The 24,766-nt window shown below is 40.9% G+C and overlaps 1 protein-coding gene across 1 annotated transcript in view; it reads left to right on the top strand.

Annotated features, from left to right (window-relative positions):
* SLC12A2 (solute carrier family 12 member 2) overlaps nt 1–24,766 on the top strand; it is a 129,741-nt gene that overhangs the window by 78,041 nt on the left and 26,934 nt on the right. Inside the window, exons 16-22 of the mRNA XM_044275861.1 lie at nt 2,844–2,943; nt 3,677–3,788; nt 6,428–6,568; nt 6,712–6,818; nt 12,994–13,073; nt 21,222–21,347; nt 21,884–21,934. Of these exons, the coding sequence (XP_044131796.1) occupies nt 2,844–2,943; nt 3,677–3,788; nt 6,428–6,568; nt 6,712–6,818; nt 12,994–13,073; nt 21,222–21,347; nt 21,884–21,934 (717 nt within the window). The remainder of the gene's footprint in view (nt 1–2,843; nt 2,944–3,676; nt 3,789–6,427; nt 6,569–6,711; nt 6,819–12,993; nt 13,074–21,221; nt 21,348–21,883; nt 21,935–24,766) is intronic.

Genomic DNA, 24,766 nt, shown 5'->3' with positions numbered 1-24,766 from the left:
CGCTGATTAGATCAGAAAGGTTTTAATGCGCAGATGATGTCAGCCCCTGCTTTACACATTAAAATGAAGCAGCATTTAGGCTTTTTGTTGGACACAATCACTTTGCAATGGTTTTCTTCCCAATTATACAGATGGGATTGTGAAAGGCTATGAAGTAGGTTCTCTGAATAGTCACTGTTGCATATTGACCCTAAGCTTTTGAAAGAAGCATTCCTGCGCATGGATTAGTTAGGATCTCATTTAGAATGGGCGAAACAATGGAGCGGATTTCACTCCCAAGGTCGCAGCGGTCCGTTTTGAGTTGTGAAGCTATTTAGAGCGACTCGCGCCCATCTGCTATTTTTAAATCTTTAGAAAAGTATTTTTATCCATGGAAAATATGAGCTATTATCAGAAGCCTCACGGTGTGTAACACTTTTGATATATTCATTTATAGAAGCCATGTGCAGTTAATTTGTGGCTATTTTCAGCAGTATTGCGGCTGTTTTGCTTGGCTGCAGCTGTGCGCGGTATATACATGTAGATGACGAATTTTTTTTATTTTTTATTTTTTTTAAATGAGAAGAAAGCATGCCTGGTAACAAATGTCTTTGTATTGAGAGGAAGGCGACAGGACATTCTCTAAGTGAAGAAGCCCTGTGGAATATCACAGTGAAGGGCCGTTTACAGGAAGTTCCATTAGTTCCTGTTCGTTTCCTGACTGGACTGGATCGTTTGCGCACTAGGGGGAAAAAAAAAACATACTAGATTGGTCGTGATCTAAAATAACAGAAATACAAACTTTCACATTGTTTTTAAATGTGACAATATAGAAAGTTCTGTTACAATGACCATTCACACAGCGGTCTACAATTCTTAGCTTTACCTTTTTTCATTTCCTTTAAAATGGAGTATGGATGGGGTTGTTGGAGTTCTTTGTCTTAATCTAGAACACATGTTTAAACCTGATTCACCTCTGGTCACAATATATTTTGGGTCAGTTCAGTGCTCAAATCACAGAAAAAATAAATATATAAAACATCCTGCACGATATGATGATGAATGTTGCGGATGTACATGGCTACATTTATATAATCGCAGAAAATAATGCACTATAATAATAGATGCCAGCATAACACATGGACTAAGCCCTCACTCTATTGATAAAATCTGACACACTTGGTGAATACATTTTGATCAAAACACATCTAAGCCCACCTACCAAGCGACAAGGTGGTCTCAGTTCAGGCGGGTCCTACGCTAAACCTGCCTATGCCGTTATGCATTTATGTTCAGGAGCGCAGACCCCACACATATAGTGTGTTGTTCCTAGTTACCTCCATGTGCAACAGCAACCGGTCGGAGGAGGAGGAGCACACACACCTATATGTACCACCTAATCAAGGTCGCCTATTAGATAGGTGGGGCAAAAGTGCACATGAATGCTACTCCCAAGATAGGAGCGTATTCACAAATGAAGGTGCCACTCCTTCAAGACAAATTAAACAAATCACGGAAAAAATAAAAATAAAACATCCTGCACTATATGATAATGAATGTTGCGTACGTACATTGCTACACTTATACAGTCATAGAAAATAATGCACTTTAATAATAGATGCAAGCATAACACATGGAGGAAGGCGGCAGGACATTCTCTAAGTGAAGAAGCCCTGTGGAATATCACAGTGAAGGGCCGTTTACGGGAAGTTCCATTTAGTTCCTGTTAGTTTCCTGACTGGATCGTTTGCGCACTAGGGGGGGGGGAAAACATACTAGATTGGTCTAAAATAACAGAAATACAAACTTTTACATTGTTTTTTAAATGTGACAATATAGAAAGTTCTGTTACAATGACCATTCACAGAGCGGTCTACAATGCTTAGCTTTACAATTTAATTCCTTTAAAATGGAGTATGGATGGGGTTGTTGGAGTTCTTTGTCTTAATCTAGAACACATGTTTAAACCTGATTCACCTCTGGTCACAATATATTTTGGGTCTGTTCAGTGCTCGAAGCCATTATTCATAATTTGGTTCTTTCACAGCATCCTATCATTTTGACCGGCCACTACTAAAGCAACCAACACTGGCATACATGAAATCTTCTTGGAGAACATTTAGGCCCCTTTCACACGAGCCAGTTTTCTGAGCGGGTGCAATGAGTGAAGTGAACACACAGCCCCCGCACCGAATCCTGACCCATTCATTTCAATCGGCGTTGTTTTTCACGCATCAGTTCTGCGTTGCGCGAGAATCGCAGCATGTTCTATATTCTGAGTACATGAATTTGATGCAGATTTTGCTGATGATTTGCTGCGGATTTCATTGCAATGTAAAGCCTCATTGGAAATCTGCAACATAAATTGACATGCTGCATATTTAAAATCTGACAACATTTTTATTGGGCTGGAATTACTCCTTTTAAGGGTCAACATCTACTGATACAAGTCATTAACATGGGAAAGACTTGTATTTACTATAGGTGTAACAATAAATGTTTTTTTTATTTTTTCCCGAATTTCAAGTGCTTGTGAGATCACCTGTCTGGACCATGCCTCGTGCTACATTTCCACACCTCTTATCTTGTCTGCTAATAAGTAGAAGGTACCTACTTACACGAATGGATGTACCATGGATGACCAGCAGTAATTTTTATGAACAGCACGCTAGCACTTTCTCACTGGTCATGCAATCCATGCACATATTTACATTGGCCAATACTTTGTTAGTATCACAAACTTTTGTGTGCCAATTACCCCATAACTGTAACAAGCTGTATCCATTATGGAATGTGTAAATCTAACTTATTAGGAGTCTGACTAGTGTTCTATCTAAAACATGAAATAATTGACTTCCTTTCAGATGTAAACTGGGGGTCTTCAACCCAAGCCTTGACCTATCTGAATGCACTGCAGCACACCATTCGGTTGGCAGGTGTTGAAGACCATGTGAAAAACTTCAGGTAATTTTTTAAAGGATAATTTGTTTAATACAACATTGTATATGGATCAGTTTATCTTCCAGTCTGCGCAGACAAGTAACACCCCTCCCCATCCCTAAATTGTCTACTGGCAGTTAAATATGAGCTCTTTTTAAACAAATTTCTCCTAAAAAGGTCCCTGATTTCTATTTATCACTGTCTTTACTCAGAAGTAACCTATATATGTTCTGCTACCATCCTCCTGCTGATGTTTTTGAGGGACAATAACACAAAGTTGATGGACTTGGTTGTTTGACATAGTCCTGTGTACACTTTTCAAGTTTGTGTGTATGTAGATAATACACTGGGGAATTATATCATCTGCTGTGTAGACCTAGGAGTTTTGTAACATCCTTCATTTATATTATTATTAAGGGTACTTTCACACTTGCGTTAAACTTTTCCGGTATGGAGTTCTGTCCTAGGGGCTCAATACCGGAAATAAACTGATCAGTTTTATCCTAATGCATTTTGAATAGAGAGCAATCCGTTCAGTATGCATCAGGATGTCTTCAGTTCAATCACTGTACGGTGTTTGGACCGAGAAAATACCGCAGCATGCTTTTGTCGTGGAATACTTTGAACAAGATGTGAACCGACCCCTATCTTGCATCTTCTTCACCCTTAAAATATTCCAGTTACAATATTTATACATTTCTTTTTAAATGGATTACTATTTTTTATATTGTCTTGTGCATTATTTCCCTCATCACAGGCCTCAATGCCTTGTTTTAATTGGTGCTCCGAATTCACGTCCAGCTCTCCTTCAATTAGTGCACGCCTTTACAAAAAATGTTGGATTGATGATCTGTGGCCATGTGCACATGGTAAGTTTTTTTTAAATTTTATTTTTCATTTTCCTTTCTGTATGTGTTTTTGGCATGTCATGTTAAAAGTTTGTATTTTAAAATGTTTTCATTGAGTTGGATAAAAGAAGTATGAAGTAGATCGGGGTAAATATGAATAGATTACTAAGCACAACATGTTGTGCTTGATAATGGCACCTTTCACCCACATAACGGACTATGGAAGGAAACAAAAACTTGTTACCAAATAGCTCTTAGAACATAAGTAGAATACTGAAAGAGTGTGCTAATCCTTGATGTACAGTATTGTGCAAAAATTGTAGACAGGTGTTGAAAGAAATGCCGCAAACTAAGAAAGCTTTCGCAATTGTAAATAAAATGTGCTGCCGCTGCAAATGAGACTTAAAGGAAGCAGTGCTTTATTTACATATGTAGGTTGAAAAACAATCATTAACTGAAATAGAAACGTCTGGTTTGGAGGCTTAAAACTGGGTGAGGAACAACCAAAGTCTGCTACAAAGGTGAGGTTGAGGAAGACAGTTGACTGTCACAGATCATACACCATGGCAAGATTGAGCACAACAAGAAGACTAGGTAGTTATACTGCATCCTCAAGGTATCTCCTCTACAAAGGTTTCAAAGCAGACGGGGATTTCAAGTGTGCTCAAGCTCTTTTGAAGAGGCACAATGAGGACCGTAGACGCACTAGTTGAACAAGGAAACTTAGTGCAGCAGATGAGACGCATCTTGCTTACTTTACTTTGAAATCAAAATATATCCAGCAGTGCCATCAGCTCAGAACTGGCAGTAACCAGTGGGATCCAGCTATACCTATGGAGAAGTTTAGCCAGAAGTGGTGTTCATGAAAGAATTACTGCCAAAAATCCATATGTTTGAAATGGAAACAAGGCCAAGCGACTCAACTATGCATGAAAACATAGGCACTGGGCTGCAAAAAAATAGCAGCAGGAGCTCTGGGCTGATAAGTCAAAATTTAAAATATTTGGCAATAAGAGAAGGCAGTTTGTTCACCAAAGGGCTAGAAAGTGGTACAAAAAAGAGTCTGCATGAAACAGTGAAGCATGGTTGGAGGTTGCTTGCAAGTTTGTGGTTACATTTCAGCAAATAGAGTTGGGGATTTGGTCAAGATTAATGGTGTCCTCAATAATGAAATACAGGCAGATAAGTATCCATCATGGACTACCATAAGGCTACTTTCACACTAGCGTTGTTTAAATCCGGCGTTCAATTCCGACACCGGAACTGCCTGCCGGATCCGGAAAAACGTATGAAAACGGATTACATTTGAATCCTGATCAGGATTTTGATCACAATGAAAAAATGCATTGGAAAAAAACGGATCCGCCATTTATGGACTTTAACATTTTTTTCACATTTTTGGGGTTTAACATGCAAAAGCCGGATCCGGTTTGACTGAACACACAGCGCCTGATCCGGCATTAATGCAAGTCAATGGGAAAAAGGCCTGATCAGGCGTTCAGTCAAAGTGTTCAGGATTTTTGGCCGGAGGTAAAAATACTGCATGCTACGGTTTTCTGAAAAGCCTGATCAGTCAAAAAGACTGAACTGAAGACATCCTGATGCATCCTGAACGGATTACTCTCCATTCAGAATGCATGGGGATATGCCTGATCAGTTCTTTTCCGGATTTGAGCCCCTAGGACGGAACTCAGCGCCGGAAAAGAAAAACACTAGTGTGAAAGTACCCTAAGGGATGTGTCTGGCTCAAAGTTTACTCAGCAGCAGGACAACGGCCCCAAACATGCAGCCAATGTCTAGATTTGTCTTAGTGTAAAGAGAACAAGGAGTCCTGGAAGTGATGATACGGCACCCACAGAGCCCTGATCCCAACATCATCAAGTCCTATGAGATTACATGAAGAGACAGAAGGATTTGAACAAGCCTACATATAAAGAAGATCTGTAGTTAGTTTTCCAAGATGTCTGAAACAACATCTCTGCCGAGTTCCTTAAAAACCTGTGTGCAAGTGTACCTAGAAGAATAGACTCTGCTATTCCTGTTAAGGCTACTTTCACACTGGCGTTTTGGCTTTCCGTTTGCGAGATCCGTTCAGGGCTCTCACAAGCGGTCCAAAACGGATCAGTTTTGCTCTTAATGCATTCTCAATGGATAAGGATCCGCTCAGAATGCATCAGTTTGGCTCTGTTCCGCCTCCATTCCGCTTTGGAGACTGACGCCAAAACGCTGCTTGCAGCCTTTTGGTGACTGTCTGACAAAACTAAGTCAGACGGATCCGTTCTGACACACAATGTAAGTCAATGGCGCCGGATCTGTTTTCCATAACACAATCTGGCACAATAGAAAACGGATCCGTCCTCCATTGACTTTCAGTGGTGTTCAAGACGGATCTGTCTTGGCTATGTTAAAGATAATACAAACTGATCTGTTCTGAGCGGATGCAGACGTTTGTATTATCTGATTTGGATCCGTCTGTGCAGATCCATGACGGATCCGCACCAAACGCGAGTGTGAAAGTAGCCTTAGATGTGGTTGATCAAAGCTAGCGGCTTTTGTAGGCTGGCCTTTCATGGTCGACAGCCCTTTTCATTGACAGTCATATAGAACTTGCTAAATGAATATAATACAATATGTTTAACATTAGTTTTATATCTCTGTAGGGTCCTCGAAGACAAGCTATGAAAGAGCTGCTTACAGACCAGGCTAGATATCAGAGGTGGCTTATTAAAAACAAAACCAAAGCCTTCTACTCCCCAGTACATGCCGAGGACTTGAGGGATGGAGTTCAGTATCTTATGCAGGTAAAATCTTTATCCCCATGTCTTCTAGTTTGCATAGTGTAAAGTTATGCTATCAACACCAATTATGTAATTATATAATATTGAAGACATTCTAGTTAAAGTTAAAGGAAAGCTGAATTTGTTTATTTTTTTTTGCTTTGTAGGCTGCTGGATTGGGGAGAATGAAACCAAATACTCTTGTGCTTGGCTTCAAGAATAATTGGATTCAGTCCGATATGAAAGATGTTGAGACTTATATTAACTTATTACAGTAAGTATGGGAAAAATCTGAAACTGCATGTGTATCTACCGACTTTGGCACCAATGTTTTCTTTAACTTCTTCTCTACGTTTTCTATGTCTTGTGATTCCGAGGCTGCCTGTCTCTGCTCTAAGTATGCCTTTTCTACACAATGCCCAGTGGTGTATATCTGGGCTTAGTTATGCTCCTTGCTGTTTTTACTGGTAAATTAAACACAAGTATACTATTTATATGAAAAAAACAGGGACACTGCCATGTTTAACCCCTTAAGGACCTGCACAGTACATGTACGGTGCTGGTGGACGTGACTTTTGGTCCAGCGCCGTACATGTACGGCGTGCTGATAGGGCGGGTGCAAGAGCTGCATCCGCCCGATCAGCGGCAGGAATCTGGCAGTCACTGATGGCTGGACCCCTGCTGTATGCGCCAGCATCGGTGAAAACGCAGATGCCGGCACATTAACAATCGCTCTGCTGCGGTCAGCGCTGACCGCGGCACGTGCGGGATCTTGCCGGGTGGCCATCGGGTCCCCGCGCTGCTGTGACGGGGACCCAATGGCAAGGAAGTCAGCTTGATGCCTTCCATAGGCATCGTGGCTGCCTTCTGTGACAGCCTGCAAGATCCAGTCCCCTGGATCTCACAGGCAGGAAGCTGTAAGCTGTGTAATACACTTACAACCAATGCATTACAATACAGAGGTATTGTAAAGGGGATCAGACCCTCTAAAAGTTGAACCCAGAGTGGGACAAAAAATAAAGTTTTTATTGGGCATCGTCGCTTCCGTAACAACCTACCTAAGACAATCGCCCAAAAAGTAAAACAAACTATGGCTCTCAGAATATGGAGACACTAAAACATGATTTTTTTATTTTTTTTTATTTTTTTTTATTGAACAGATAGAGTAGTAGTACTAGTGGCTCAACCAAATTGCCCAAATAATGGACAGGTGCACACCCTCAGCACCCCCAGTGCTGTATAGAAAGGTTTAGGTTGAATACATAAATAGGTGGGGGGCACTCTATATCTGGCAACACATGGACCGCAACGAATACAATTTAATTTAAACCAATTTATTCACAACTATGAAAAATAAGATAAATTCATAAAAAGGGTTTACTGCGTACATCCCAATAGATTCAAATGGCCAGATTCACATATGGCATACAGATGGTGAAGGCCAAAAACATGCTGATTGATAAAACATAATCCAAGCACGACCTCAATGGATACTATTTCCTCTTGTGTATATATATTGTAAGCAGAGGTCCTCTGTAGAGCAATAACAAGCACTAATACTTCATATATGAGACCAGTCGGTTGGAAGGTGTAGTTAGGGTTATACCAATCCCTGTGGGATACTGGGTACATAAATCTTGAAGGTATAAGTGGATACAGAGTGTCTGATGTTAGTACTCCGTAGACTGGGGATTATATTAAAGTTTGTACCAGTCCCCGTGCTTCAACTGTACCGGAGTTTGCAATAAATATCAGTATTTCCACATTCATATAGTTTGCCTTACCATTCCAGGTCTTGTCACTTATCAGAGCTCCATAGCTGGAAACTGGGTGTAAGAAGGCTTCCTTTTATATGGTAACTGTCAATAAAGCGGTGGATTCTGGGACAGTGAGGGATATTCAGAAGATACAGATATCAGCTCCTGATTGGATTTGAACTACAAAGTCTCTATTCATCAATGTGCCTTAGGGGTTGGTGCCCTACAAAGGTTCCTATCCCTTCAAAAGACAACCTCACATATAAATAAAAATGAATAAAAGTATATATCACACTAAATAAAAATATATATCACATTAAGAACATATTAAAAATAACTGGATCACTCCCAGGCTGTAGGGATACATGAAATGGAAAACGCATGTGCGTTTTCACTGCGTTTCTTTTGGGGGGAAAAAACTGACATGAAGACAAATATAAAAAAACAAATATCTATATATAAACATGGACCATACCACAAATTACATTAAAAAAAAGCTTATATAAAAGAGAATATATGGGATTAGCAAATTTAATAGCAATCTGGAGAATTCATATCCAATATTTTGTACCGGAGGTAAGTTACACATCAAATGTAACAAATATCTGCAGTGTTTTGTATTGTAGATCTGGAGGTAAAGCGATTAATGATGCTGTTGGCGAGGGAATCGCATCGCACAAATGTCCAGATTAGAGTCCAAAAGGATTTTTGACTTCGATATTCTCATCCCAAGAGGTTTAAATGCTGAAATGGAGCTGTTTGGCTTTTTGTAGGGGTGTGGGCCTATTTAGGGACGGTACATCTGTGTCAGGCTGTTTTTCCAGCACCCATATCTCCCTTCCCGGGTGGGCCACCACACCCTCTACCATCACCAACAGCATCATTAATCACTTTACCTCCAGATCTACAATACAAAACACTGCAGATATTTGTTACATTTAATGTGTAACTTACCTCCGGTACAAAATATTGGATATGAATTCTCCAGATTGCTATTAAGTTTGCTAATCCCATATATTCTTTTATATAATCTTTTTTATGTAATTTTATACAGTTATTTTTAATATGTTCTTAATGTGATATATATTTTTATTTAGTGTGATATATACTTTTATTCATGTATTTATATGTGAGGTTGTCTTTCGAAGGGATAGGGACCTTTGTAGGGCACCAACCCCTAAGGTACATTGATGTATAGAGACTTTATAGTTCAATTCCGATCAGGAGCTGATATCTGTATCTTCTGAATATCCCTCACTGTCCCAGAATACACCGCCTTGTTGACGGTTACCATATAAAAGGAAGCCTCCCTACATCTACTGTTCAGCCACTGAGGAAGGGGTGCTTTTAACCCCGAAACTATTCTGTTACTGAACAGTGAGGGACTGAACAGAAGTGGTGTTTATATAATTGATTCCTTTGGAGACACTTACAGTACTACCCCTCTACATCAAACTGGGACTATCGCTCAATCTGTGGATTCAAAGTAAGTTCCTCCCGAGTCAGGTGACACATCACGGGGAGAGCTGCGGACCACGTGGGATGCCTCTTAGGTCCTTGCAGGGTAAAGCAGGAATTGGATCCTCTGTCTCCTGACCAGTTTCCAGCTATGGAGCTCTGATAAGTGACGAGACCTGGAATGGTAAGGCAAACTATATGAATGTGGAAATACTGATATTTATTGCAAACTCCGGTACAGTTGAAGCACGGGGACTGGTACAAACTTTAATATAATCCCCAGTCTACGGAGTACTAACATCAGACACTCTGTATCCACTTATACCTTCAAGATTTATGTATCCAGTATCCCACAGGGATTGGTATAACCCTAACTACACCTTCCAACCGACTGGTCTCATATATGAAGTATTAGTGCTTGTTATTGCTCTACAGAGGACCTCTGCTTACAATATATATACAAGAGGAAATAGTATCCATTGAGGTCGTGTTTGCCAGATATCGAGTGCCCCCCCCACCTATTTATGTATTCACCCTATGAAATTTAATTTTTTTTTGTTTAAAAAAAAATGCTGTTATTGTGTAAAACATAAATAAAATTATAGTTATTGGGTATCGCCGTGTCCGTAAGAACCTGCTCTATAAAAATATCACATGAACTAACCCCTCAGGTGAACCGTAAAAAATTTTTTTTTTATATATATCTATTTTTTTTTCTCTTACACATAGAGATATATATATATATATATATATATATATATATATATATATATATATATATATATATACATATATATATCTCTATCGGTGTAAAAAAAAAACATTTTTGTCACCTTACATCACAAAAAAGTGTAATACCAAGCGATCAAGAAGCCATATGCACCCTAAAATAGTACCAATCAAACCATCATCTCATAGTGAAAAAAATGAGCCCCTACATAAGACAGTCACCCAAAAAATAAAAATAAACTATGGAGACACTAAAAAAATGCTTTATAATGTAAAACTAAAACAAACAACCAAAAAAAGTTTATTTAATATAATAAAAACTGTTCCAAAACAGCTATTTTTTGTAACCTTGCCTCACAAAAAGAATAATAAAGAAGTGTAATAAAGAGCAACCAAAAATCATCTGTACCCTTAAAATAGTACCAACGAAACTGGCACCTTATCCCGTAGTTTCCAAAATGGGGTCATTTTTTGGCAGTTTCTACTCCAGGTCTTCAAATGTGACATGGCAACTTAAAATTATCCCAGTGAAATCTGCCCTCCAAAAACCATATGGCGTTCCTGTCCTTCTGTGCCCTGCAGTGTACAGCAGTTTACAACTACATATGGGGTGTTTCTGTAAACTACAGAATCAGGGCAATAAATATTGAGTTTTGTTTGGATGTTAACCCTTCCTTTGTTACTGGAAAAAAATTATAAAAATTTAAAATCTGCCCAAAAAAGTGAAATTCTGAAATTTCATCTACATTTTCCTTTAAATCTTGTGAAACATCTAAAGGGTTAAGAAAGTTTGTAAAATCAGTTTTGAATACCTTATGGGGTGTAGTTTCTTAAATGGGGCAATTTACGGGTGGTTTCTATTATGTAAGCCTCACAAAGTGTCTTCAGACCTGAACTGCTCCTTAAAAAGTGGGTTTTGGAAATTTTCTAAAAAATATCAAGATTCATAGCCTTCTAACGTCCCCAAAAGAAAATGTAATTTACAAAATGATCCAAACATGAAGTAGACATATGGGAAATGTAAAGTAATAACTATTTCAGGAGGTATCACTATCTATCTGTTTCAAAAGCAGAGAAATAAAAATTTTGAAAATTGCTAATTTTTCCCAATGTTTGGTAAATTTTGTATTTTTTTTATAAATAAAAATGAAATATTTTGACTCAAATTTGCCACGGTCATGAAGTACACAGTGTGCAGAGAAAACGGTCTCAGAATGGCCTGGATAAGTAAAAGCGTTTTAAAGTTATCACCACATAAAGTGACACTGGTCAGATTTGCAAAAAATGGCCTGGTCCTTAAGGTGAAAAACGGCAGGGTCTTAAACGGGTTAAGACGATTACCGGTCCAGATTTGTATAAATTTTACTTGGTTTTACTACTTTTTAAAAGAATAAAAACCTTTGCAAAAAAAACTATTTTCTTTGTATCGCCATAACTTTTGTTAAAAAAAATTCCCATCCACAGAGCTGTATGAGAGCTTGTTTTTTGCGGAATGAAGTAGTTTTGTCTACTTTTTGGGGGGACAAGATAACAAAAAAATTGCAAATCGCATGTTTTTATATTTTATTTTTTCTGTTTTGGCCTACACTGCACAGGAAATTTGTTATATTTTTATACTTATGTTTGTTTTTGTTAGTTTTTGTTAGTTTTTATATGTAAACTTGTTAAAAAAAAAATTTTTTTACATAATTTTTAGCCCCCTTAGGGGGCTAGAACCTGTGATCTTCTGATCGCTTGTCTTATAATGGAGACCCATGACAGGCCTGGGAACAGTTGGCATTTCATCATGCAGGATGCTTTATTCTCGTTAGTTCTGACGCCATGGTTACTCCTCTACATACCACATGGCCGTGGGCAAGGTCTATGGTTAGACCGAAAAACACTAGTGTTCGCCTATAATTTTGTCTGTTTTGGAGTGCCTTTAATAAAACAAAGACATACTCAAGCATCATTTGAGTGCTGTGGTATTCTTATACATTTATGTGGTAACCTTCAGCAGGCCCTAGGCTGCCGTGGTGACCACTTAGAGCCTCACACTGCATTTTACTACAGGGGGCTGATCAGAAGACAGAGCCCCCTCCCTCTGCCTAATTCCACAGATGCTGCGATTACTATTGCCTGTGGCATGTGAGGGGTTAAATGACTGGGTTCAGCGTCGCTGCCGTACAGCTGGCCTCCGCTATGTATAGAGCAGGCTCAGCATAGCAGCCCACTCCCAGCATACAGTCCCTTACACATTATCATGTACATGTACGTGATAATGCTTGAAGGGGTTAATATCCACCTGGACATCCACTAACAGTTAGTCCATCCAGTTGGATAAAACGGTACCCTTTCATTTTTCTGTACCCGCGCTCTGTTGGAGGCATCAGTAATGCAGCAAGAAGGTCTACTGTGGCCGAATGAGTAGTTCGTGTAAAGATATTAACAAAACGAGCCGAGTGCATTGTACTTACTCCAAACGTATTTTAAACCTTTTGTTTTTTTTCCATTTCTTTGCTGCAGTGATGCTTTTGATTTCCAGTATGGTGTAGTTGTGATTCGTCTGAGAGAAGGTCTAGATATTTCTCATCTCCAAGGTCAAGGTATGGAAGTCTGATATGTGATAAACCAAGTACACTGTACAGAAATTATCCACAGGCCGTTAGGATAGAGAAGTTCTTGTTAGGCCCTGTCCACGTTAACAGTAATGGCCTCCATTTAATGTATACTTTGGGAAAAGCTCCCGACGTGTACCTTTTTAATGGAGGTCTGTGACATATTCCACTGTCTAGTGATACAGTGGGTTATATTACCCATAGAGTCCGATTGTACGAAAAAAAATGAATATCGCGTGGTATGCTTTTATTTATTACTGCTGTTATATAGAATGTAGAAGACTATGGCAAAATTCCATACATGCCTAACAAGCGGCCAGTGACGGGGAACGCCCATTACCCATCATTGCCCAGCGATATCGCCTGTCTGAATTGACGAGACTGGTATAAATGTTTGGTCCACCAGCTTGAGAGAGGCTGCTGGCATGATCTGAACAGGACCTTAAAAATATTCTGGGATCTCTTCCTTTTTTTTTTTTTATGCTTGTTTACACCTTATATTATAACCTGGCTGCGGCTATGTGATGACTAAAACATACATGCAAAAGAGGACCATATAAAAAAAAAAAAATGTGATCTCGACTCTATTAGGGTCCATTCACACGTCCGCAATTTCGTTCCGCATTTTGCGGAACGGAATTGCAGACCCATTCATTTTTATGGGGCAGCACCGTGTGCTGCCCGGATACGGAATTGCGGACCTGCACTTCCGGGTCTGCAATCCCGTTCTCGAAAAAAATAGAACATGTCCTATTCTTGTCTGCAATTGTGGACAAGAATAGGCATATTCTATTTGTGCTGGCAAATGCGGAACGCACATTGCCGCTGTCCGTGTTTTGCGGATCCACAAAACACACACGGATGTGTGAATGGACCCTTATCCATCGTTTCAGCTCCTATTCATCAGTGATAAATTCTTGGGGCATCTCATGGCTTAAACGTTTGTTCAGTTCTCCCTTCCCTCCAGCAAATACCATGTTTATGACTTGATCAAATAGCTGCTAGAAACTTTCCTAATGTCTTGACATGTAGAGACAAGAATACCACAAAGATCATGACGGGGATGTCAGACGGAGGTGTGACAGGACGTGCTCTCATTGAAGGGTTTTCACCACGCCCTTCTGGCGTAGGACTGTACGACAGCAGCAGAGCGGAGGGTTACTCATTGCAGGGCAGGGTGGAATTGGTTCACAAAGACTTTGCTGACTGACAGCACAAACTGTAAATGTTACCTTCTCTCTCTAACGAGTAGACAATGGCGGGAATGTGTGACGTGGCAGATATGTTCGCCTACCCTTTCACTGCCGTGTGTCCTCAGCTGTTTGTGCTAAGCGTCTACATGGTGAAACTATGTGCACTGTAGAAGTACATATGAAAGTGTTACAAGTGTTCTAAGTATTCTGACATCAAAAACATTCCACACAATTAAGCCAAATGTAATACGGCATACGTTCAGATGTGGTGCGAATGTATTAAAGGGGTCTACACATGGGTCCGGAGAGCTCCAGATTATCTTCAGCCTGGCAGGTGTGTCCTTTCTGCCACAGCACTCTCCCTCTAACAGAACATATAAATGGTGGCAGGTGAAGATCAAAACTGAGTGTATGTGACGGCCCAAAAAATAAGGAAAAGAGCAAAACTGCAGGTGGCACTGTATAGATACATTTACTCACTGGTTATAAAATTATTAATTGCATGCAATTACAAAAGTATTCAGATCCAGGTGCTGGTTTGAAAAATGTAGAATGTGTTCTGTGATACAACCCTTTTAAAATGGCTGCAGGTGGAGAGTCACGGGACTAGTCTTTCTGCCTCACCTGTCATCAGCGCCTGCGCAGGTTCTGTACGCCGGTAATCTCACAGACACAGTGGAGGATGCTGAGTGAATTTTCTGGTCACATGCCCCTCCATCAGCAGTCACCATATTCACCTATAACACAGATTTTATTAACGTGACAAACCTATTTAATGACACACTAACACTTTTCCAGTGCAGAGGCACCTTTCTGAGAGGCTTCATTTCCCAGCTCTGTAGACATGTGGCTGGGGGTCATTTGCACCGCTCTGGCCAGTCACTGGACTCAGTTGTGATGTGTCCATCAGCGGCACGTAACCCAGCAGTGATTGGCCACAGCTGTGCACATGATCCCGTCTGCAAGTGTACAGACCAAGAACCGGAAGCATCTTGGAGAGGAGCCTTCTGTGCTGGAACCAATAGGATTGGAGGAGGCAAGTGGGTTTTTGGTTTTGTTTTCTAAAGCTGGAATAACCCTCTTAGGTTGTGTTGAAGATTTAGAGGGGTTGTCTCATAAACACAACCTCCATCCGTAGGCCCTATTTTGCCATCTATGTTCCCGACCAGAGATCTTATCTGTATGACCTGCTCCAGTTCTGGTGGATTCAAGCCTTCTTTGTATTACATGAGCAGCCATTATCTGCTGCTTCACAGGGGTGCTAGAAGGAGGGCCCACGGCCATAAGCTAAACTCCTCAGCATCTGCTTTTTGAAAGGGGTTGTCTCTGATGAGAGGCAGTCTTGTCAGAAATGAAAAGAACTTGGCAGAGAGATTGTCCTTTTTTCTGTGTATGCATAAGCATAAACCCTTAGGGTGAGTTCACAAGGGAAACTACAGTGCTGAGATGAGTGGGAAAATGGAATATCCTGTGACAGTTTAGTTTTACGTGAACAGGGACTTGTTCACTGGGGAAGTTTGTCGTTTTCTGTGTTATTTTTTATTTTTTGCACAAACTTAGTTGGTAATTACTCTAAGATATTTACTTACATGTCACTGCACAGGAGGCTCTGGGGATTGCTCTCTGCGGATAGCTGAGGTATCCATAATATGGGGACCCTAATGCTGGCTCCCCTGAGGTTTAAATACCACCTGCACTTACCCCTCCTGTTGCCGCCAGGCCTCTGTTCTTCCTTCCAGGACTCATACTAGGAGAGTCAAATTACGTCAGACGCCCTGCGCCGCGTGCGCAGTCCCGGTGTCTGTTAGTGAGGAGTAGGAAGCCTGGTGCCCACAGCCCCTCCGGGGTTACGGCAACCAACTCCCCAGCCCACGGCCTACTTGGACTCTACCTTTCTATAGCCACTTGGCCATCAGGTACTGGAGGGGCTGGGGAAACAGCTAAGGGACCCCCAGTTTAGAGGGTTTTAGCATGGCACCTTAGCGGGAGAGGGAAGAAAAGGAACATGCCCCCTGATCCAACCCGTGCCAGTATCCAGGTTCAGGGAACCCTCTCTGTCCCCTCTCTGAACCTCTTTGTTCCTGTCCCAATAGTGGGCGGGGAGACCTTCTCCATGTGGGGCTGTCATGGAGGATGTCCTGGAAAAAATGTGTCCGTTTGGTCCCCGTGCATTCTGAATGGAAAGAGATCTGTTCAGGATGTCTTCAGTTCCAGCAGAATTCTGTTTTGTGACCGGATACAAAACCGCTGCAAGATGCGGTTTTGTGTCTGTTCATAAAAACAGAAGAAAAAAACAGATCCGGCACTCAAAACAATATGTTAATGGTGACGGATGTGATTTTTAGGAGCCTAAAAAAACCGGATCAGTCACCAACTGACTTTCAATGCATTTACTGAAGGATCCCTTTTTTCCTTTTTTTTTTTTTTCCCAGTTGTGATTTCACACAACCGCATCCTAATGGATCAGATGCATCCTGATGTGCAAAATCAAAATGGATCCATTTAATTAATCTACCGAATCTCAATACCGGAATTAACTATGCAAGTGTGAAAGTAGCCTTACCCAGCTTTTTAGTGACTTGCGTTTTTAGTTTTTTTTTGCAAGACAATTGATAATGAAAACTGGTTGCATATGTGGAATCTAGGCCTACAGCTGTTTAAGAGAAAAGCCCCTTTACACATTTATAGTTCTATGGCATTTTCTTTTATTCCTGGCAAATAGTTATCCACTGGGATTTCTTTACGAGCAGCTGCATCTGTGGCTTATTTATAGATGAATGAAATACCACAGGAAAGACTAGTTTCCGGCTAGAATAGCTATTGTGTGTGTTCAAAAGGCTGCAGTGACCGTTTTATGGGCGTGATATGATGTAGAAACCATGCAAGTTTTTCCCTATAGCTATCATTGTCTGATCTGGACGACTGTGCCTGCTTTTCCAGGAAGACGTTTGATGATTCACTTATTATTCTGCTACGTGTTTGTCTCCTAAATCGGGCCTACAAAGAGCAACTTGTGCGACTTCGTGTTTCAGTGTTTCTGCACTGCTCAGATTATTTGTGGTCACACTGTTCTATGGATTTGGTGTCCTCAACATCACATAAAAAATGGCAGAAAAGTCTAGTTAGGCCCCATTCACATGACCATGGACCGCCGTGCCAGTGTTGCTGACCGCCAACTGTGGGTCTGCAAAACACTGGCACTGACCGTGTAAACGCCACATCCCAGTGTGGACCCAATGACTTCAATGGGTCAGCGATCTGTAAGATCTTTTCCCTTTTGCGGCACGGACCCCGAAACATCTTCTTGAAGTCAATGGGTCCGCACTGCGATTCAGACTTCACACTGCTGGTGCGGTTTGAAGTCTGAAACAAGGGCACAAGGGTCGTATATATATATATATGTGTGTGTGTGTGTGTGTGTGTATGTGTGTATATATATATATATATATATATATATTAGTGTGTGACACTAGCATCACACTGTCTCAGTGGAGCTCCCAATCTAAATAGTTTACTTGTCATTTTAATTCTGCCTGTGATTATAATGCAATAACTGCTGGAAAAAAAGGCTGTAGAACAAGACCTTTCAGCCATTTATAAGGCTCAGTGGGCAGTGTGTAAGCTGCAAAATTTGAGAATTTCTTTATGAAAATTCAGCATCTTGCTGACTCACCTTTGTGTCAACTAAGCACATGTGGCATTGGCAATCACTTCTCCAAGATGCTCTCTATAAGCTCTAATAAGGCACTTTCATATATTATTGATGTTACTGCCTTCTTGGTGGTGATAGTTGTTTCTCCATAGGCCTAGTCTTAACATATGATTTGCAGCATTCTTTCCATGCCAAGGAGGCTGAGATAGAGCTGTGACTTTGTCATGGCAGACATAGAGCTAAAATACCTACCATCCATTTTTCAAGAAGCCCATATGGGATATAAAAAAAAATATTGCAGGTCTCATTATTGAAATTGCAGCATCAAGAAGGACAAGCTATAAGGTTATGCAAATTGAGGAAGTAGCAGGATTTTCTTACATTTGCAGATCGGATTTTCAAGGACCTTTCTCCAATTTGTGGCATGTGAGAGGGGCATAAAAGCGAGATTGAAAGAAACGTTTTTTTTTGTTTTTTTTTGCCACATGATCTGATTCTTGAGGTTTTGGCCTAGGCAAGTAGCGATAAACCAAGGGTCTCTCGGCTCAAGGATTCTGTCCCTATCAATTTGCAATAACTGGCACGACAGCAAACAGGAGGCACTGCATTATCACCCCACACGACATGATCAGATTTTTGAGGTTTCAAACAGTGTGGGGTGATGATGCTGTGCCTCCTGTTTCCTGACGTGCCAGTTATCGCAAACTGATAGGGACAGAATCCTTGAGATGAGAGACCTTGGTTTATCGCTACTTGCCTAGGCCAAGATGTCGGCACTCTTCATCATTGCATGTCCAGGTGGTTGGGAGAAAAATGGCAAACTGGAATGACAGCAAAATGTGCACCGAGGAGAACCTCTGCACGAATTGATCAAGAATGGAGCGTAGTCATCCATTGTATACTGCAAATGAAATTGGATGTCACATGCCAAGCCTGGGGCAGCAAACAGAGTCTGCACAAACCATCAAAAGACGTTTGCACTACATTTAAAAAACGAGACAGAAGTCCAGTTACAGGTGTTCCACTGACTTCACGCCACAACTCTCAAAGGCTATCAAGGTAGCACAGTAAGTCGGCAATGGAGGTCTATCCTTTTCAGTGATGAGTCACAGTTTTGACTCGAATGCAATGATGGCTAAAGATTGGTATGGAGGCCATGTGGGCAACACCATGAAGAAAGCAATGTCACGCCGGTCCTTACACCCAGGATTATGGTGTATGGTGGCATGATGTACGGTAGATAGACCCCACTAAGTCTTCATTTGATGTACACTAACAGCTCGGCTTTAAAGTTATTTGATCGTGGAATTAGTGGTGTGGCCATTTATCCATAGTGTTCCTGTAGAAATTTTTCAACAGGACAACGCCAGGGGTCGTTTTACTGCCTTTGTGTCTTAAACATGTGATCATGACTGCAGCGCCTCCAGGCTTCATTGGTATGCAATTGTAAAGGGATCTGCGAACAATGGATCTTGATGATTTGTGTGCCCAGTTGCATTCAGCATGGAAGAACATTCTTCAGGCAACTATTAATAACATCACCAATAGCATGCCAAGTTGTGGAAGTGTGTGATTGATTTATTTTTATTTTATTTTTATTTTCCGGCTTGCACTCATACTCAATACTGAATAAATAAAGATGTTTTTAATTTTATTTTTTATCATTTACTTATCATTAACATGTCTGTCTGATCCTGTGATTTCCATAATTCCACAACTTTTCCTTCTTGGTGTTGCAATTTCAATGTTATGTTTGACATTGGGACCGTTTTGAATTGACATATGAGCCTGAACCTTGTCAGACACCATTCCCGGACAGACTGGTTTCAGTTGGCTGCTTATTATGGTACTGTCACTAGAAATGTGATTATATAGGGAGGTTATTTCTTGGAGATGGATAATTGGTTATTCTATCACTAGACATAAAGTAGGCCATGCTTATGTATTCACTTAATGGGCCGAGGATACAGCATTTATGAGGATGCACCAAGACATGAGTAGAGAGATTGATGACTCACAGCCTGCACATTATGTAGTAGAATTTCCTGCAGGAATATTTCTCTTTACCAGCCTAATTTATAGCTCAGGAGGAGAAGAAAAGAATTTCCTGTTGGTTAGTGTTGGTATGCGAATAGAATCTCTCCTTGGTTTTTTTTTTCATTGTCTTTTTTTCTTCAGAAAGTGCAGGATATTGTTCCCCCTGCAAATCTATACTAAGGAAGGTTTATCTTATCTGTCGATCTAAGGCTACTTTCACAGTCGCATTTTGGCTTTCCATTTGTGAGATCCGTTCAGGGCTCTCACAAGCGGTCCAAAACGGATCAGTTTTGCCCTAATGCATTCTGAATGGAAAGAATCTGCTCAGAATGCATCAGTTTGCCTCCGTTCAGTAAACATTCCACTCTGGAGGCAGACACGAAAACACTGCCTGCGGCGTTTTGCTGTCCGCCTGACTAAGCGGAACCAAAGGGATCCGTCCTGGCACACAATGTAAGTCAATAGGGTCAGATCCGTTTTCTCTGACACAATCTGGCACAATAGAAAACGGATCCGTCCCCCATTGACTTTCAATGGTGTTCAAGACAGATCCGTTATGGCTATATAAGACATAATACAACCGGATCCGTTCATGACGGATACATGCGGTTGTATTATTGTAACGGAAGCGTTTTTGCAGATCCATGACGGATCCGCAAACAACGCTAGTGTGAAAGTAGCCTTAGACACCTACCCATTTCACAATCCTTGGCGATAATGTAACCAGACTGGTTGAACTTTGCTCTTTGCACGACTTTTAGTGCAGATGAACACACCATGTCGAGATCAGGGGCAGAATGTGTGACTATTTTAGCTCCTGCTATGCTCTGGTTTGTCCTGGGAGCATTTTTTAATTGAAATCTTAATTACTACAAATCTCTTTAGCTTGTCTGAGTGGAAATCAATGGTGTCTGGTCAATAGCTGCCTGAGTCTGTGGATGTCATCGTGGCTTCAGAACGCAGTGGCCCAGATTTTATTCCAAACTTGCACCAAGTTGGGGATTTACTAATCTCTACTGCATCTGCTATGGTAGTAGTGCGTACATTGTTAGTATGTATGAAGGAAAAATATAGGCCTGTTAGTAGAAAGGTTTGTGGTGTTTCAGACCTCGGATAAATGGGAAAGCAGAAGGTTCTATTTTCCTTTTGTAGGCACTTTATTTACTTCTCATCTGATGTCAATGGGGGTCACTCGGATTTAACAAAGTCCTCTTTACTTATTCAAGCTCATGTGGTGTTTCTTTTCTTCTCCAGAGGAGCTGCTGTCATCACAAGAGAAGTCTCCAGGCACCAAAGATGTAGTGGTGAACGTAGACTATAGTAAAAAGGCAGAGTCTTCAAAGCCTTTCTCCAGTGACACCAGTCCAGTGATGAGGAAAGGTATAAATCACATTGGAACCATTTTATGCTTTATTTTTGATGGGTTTATCCAAATTCTGTGGGAACTGTGGTGGAAAATTAGCAGGTACACAGCTAATATTCTACAGAAAACATGACATAAAGTTTTGCTATTCCACGAGTCTTATTATCTATTAAACCAATTCTAGTTGTTTGGCAATCCCCATCCCTTTTGGGATCAGTACCAGGCTAAGAGGGAATAGTTTCTAGAACATCAGTATTTCCACACTTGGGTCAGAACACTCTTCTGATCTGTAGTTGTGTAATGTTGACTTGTAGCACCAGCCCAGAAAATGAGTCCTTGCTGTTCAGTCAATCATTTCGTTTTCATCTGTACATTGTAGAAAAATGTGATTCAGACATTTGCTACAGTACCTGTATGTTTTGGTTAGTGCAGTAGCCTTTATGTTGTGTGCTTTATTTAAATTTTTATTTTTTTTAGTTGTTTTCTCATAATTTCCACTGACTGTTAACACAATTAACATTGACTTTCATGTTTCTTTTTAAATAATATCCAGATGAGGAAGACGATGGAAAGGCACAAACTACACAACCTCTGTTGAAAAAAGGCAGGCATTATCATATTTTTTTTTTTTTTGTGCCATCCTTAATTTTGTCTTTGGTTCTTTTCCAGCTTCCTTCTTTTTTGTACTGTCTTGTTTCTTTCATCTTTCCTTTTCTGATCATGAAATACCGTAGAGGCTAAAACATACCTGATGTACAAAAGGCCCTTAAAAATACATCTAGAGACTTATCCACTGAATAGCTAATCAATGTATGATTGCCGGGACACCCGTGATCACTAGAACAGGGGTTGAGTGTTTTCCATCAGTCCCTTACACTTTAAAAGGAGCCTGAATGCATGACCACCAGTCCATTCAACTTCTCCTTGCCACAGAAATGGGGGACTGGAGATCTTTGTTCTATTGACCGTGAGGTCCCAGCAGAGAGACCCCCAGCAATCGTACATTTATTACCAAATGTTATTTGTGGGAAATAGATTTGGGAAGAATCTTTAATGCTCTGTAACTCCTTAATCTTGAACTGTTCTTTTTCCAGCTTATAGTTCTTCCACTCTTTCTAACTTTTGTGTGACTTTCTGTGAGAAGGCTTATCTTCAGACATTCTCATGTTATTTGTGTCATTTATACTGCAAGCAAGTTGAATTTGATATCTTTTGTATAATTCATGCTTGTTTCAACTAGATTTGAAATTCTTCACATCTAAGTTACTTCAAAAAGACTGAACATGTATATAACTATGAGGACTTGTGTGGGCGTATTATTTACTGTATATATAGCGCCAGCTTAGGCTTGTTTCACATTTGTGTGCACGCAGAGGTATTTTTCCGGTCGCTCTTCGGCATATTTGTTGGGTTGTGGCTGGCAGGGTTCACCTGCCCCCATTATAGTGAATGGGGCCGGACGGAATGCTGGCAGCGCGTGGCTGCGCCCGGCAGGGACGGATCTGACAGTGTGAAATAAGCCTTATTCTACAGCGCTGTACAGAGATTGTCTTGGCTTACATTGATCACTGTCCACACTAAGCGAATCATTCTCCATTTCATTTAACCTACTGGTTACAGCTTAGGGGGAGGTACTGGTGCTCCTTTTAAAGAGGTTGTCTCACGTCAGCAAATGGCATTAATCACGTACACATGACTACTCAATCTCATTATACCCTGTGCGTATCCATTGTTGCAGCAGTGGTGGTCGTGCTTGCACACTATAGGAAAAAGTTCCAGGCCTGTGCGCTTTCCCGTGGTACCAGCCACTAGGGAGGCTGGTGCCTTTTTCTATAGTGTGCAAGTACATCCACCACTGCTGGATTTCAGGGTGGTCATAACCCCTGGAAAAGAGCAGTGTATAATGTGATGGAAAAATGAATCAAGCCAGTAAAGGAGGCAATATGGACAATCACAATTCATTAGGAAGTTGCTTGTATTAACTTTCTCTACATGATAAATGTCATTTGCTGAAGTGACAAAACTCCTTTAACATTACCAACTGGGTATGGAGACTTAGTAGCAATGCCCCATTGGAAAATAATATGCACAGAGGTATCTCCCAAAGAAAGAGACCCATCTTTTATGTAGGAAACCTGAACTGACTCGTGCAAACATGGGGAGGATATCCAAACTCCTTGTAGATATTACCCTTGGGTGGATTTTGATCCAGCTCTGCAATGCAACATTGCTAACCAGTAAGCTGTGGTGCTGCCCATCTCTAAGGGATGTCATCAGAAAAGGTAACTCTATAGCCATTACCTACGAAAGTTCAATAGAGCTGAACTGCAATACCAGACGCAGCGCACGGACAGGTTTTAGCAACGTATCTGAAAGAAAGCAGCCATGTGTTTCTAATTCTGTACAGAGAATTAAAAGGGCATCTGTCACCAGTTTTATGCTGTCCTAGTGGTGGCCACCATTATCAATTATCTTTGGGAACTGAATGATCAGCACTTGTTCCTGGTAATCTTAAAAGAACTGCTGGCCTTAGAAACATCTTCAAGTGATTCCTAATATAATGCTTAAAGGGAATATGTCATCAGTTTTATGCTGCCTTATAATAACAGGGCAATAAACTGGCGACAGACTCTGATTGAAATGCCGGGTCACTTACTCATTTTAGTCCAGTCATTTTATGAAAATACCTGGTGAGAGCTGCACCTCCCCTTCCATTAACAGTGTCTATGCGGCAGGAGCTCAAAAATATGAGGACTCCCAAGCTGGTGCCCTGTATTAAGCAGACTCCAACTTTCCACTCCCAATGGAGCTGTTCAATAAGGATTTTAATGAGAACCTGGCACCACGAAAATGCATGAAAATTAAGCAGCATGTTATAGAGGAGGAGCAGAGTGACTGACGGCTATCTTTGTATGCACCGACCTAGAGGAAGGCTGTCAATCACTGATGGGATCTCCTCCTTGAGGTCAAAGCCCAGAATGAGCATACATTAGAGGGAACCTCTTTTTTTTTTTTTTTTTTAACACAATAAAAGCACACAGAGCTATGGGGACTGGGTATTGCGGATGTGCTAGCGGCCATCTAGCAACCCATGTCCTCAGCTCCAGGTTAGGCTACTTTTACACTTGCAGCAGAGTGAATACGGCAAGCAGTTCCGTCGCCGGAACTGCCTGCAGGATCCGGAAAAACGTATGCCAACTGATGGCTTTTGTAAGACTGATCAGGATCCTGATCAGTCTTGGAAAAAAAAGGTATTGAAATGCCGGATATCTCTTTCCGGCATTTTTTTTATTTTTTTCACCCTATTTTTCTGCGCATGCGCAGACTGGAAGGACGGATCCGGCATTCCGGTATTTTGAATGCCGTATCCGGCACTAATACATTCCTATGGAAAAAAATGCCAGATCCGGCATTCAGGCAAGTCTTCCGTTTTTTG

The sequence above is a fragment of the Bufo gargarizans genome, chromosome 1 (assembly GCF_014858855.1).
Source record: "Bufo gargarizans isolate SCDJY-AF-19 chromosome 1, ASM1485885v1, whole genome shotgun sequence".
Lineage (NCBI taxonomy): Eukaryota > Metazoa > Chordata > Amphibia > Anura > Bufonidae > Bufo > Bufo gargarizans.
The sequence above is the reverse complement of the archived record's forward strand: the minus strand, read 5'-3'. Positions and strand labels throughout refer to the sequence as shown.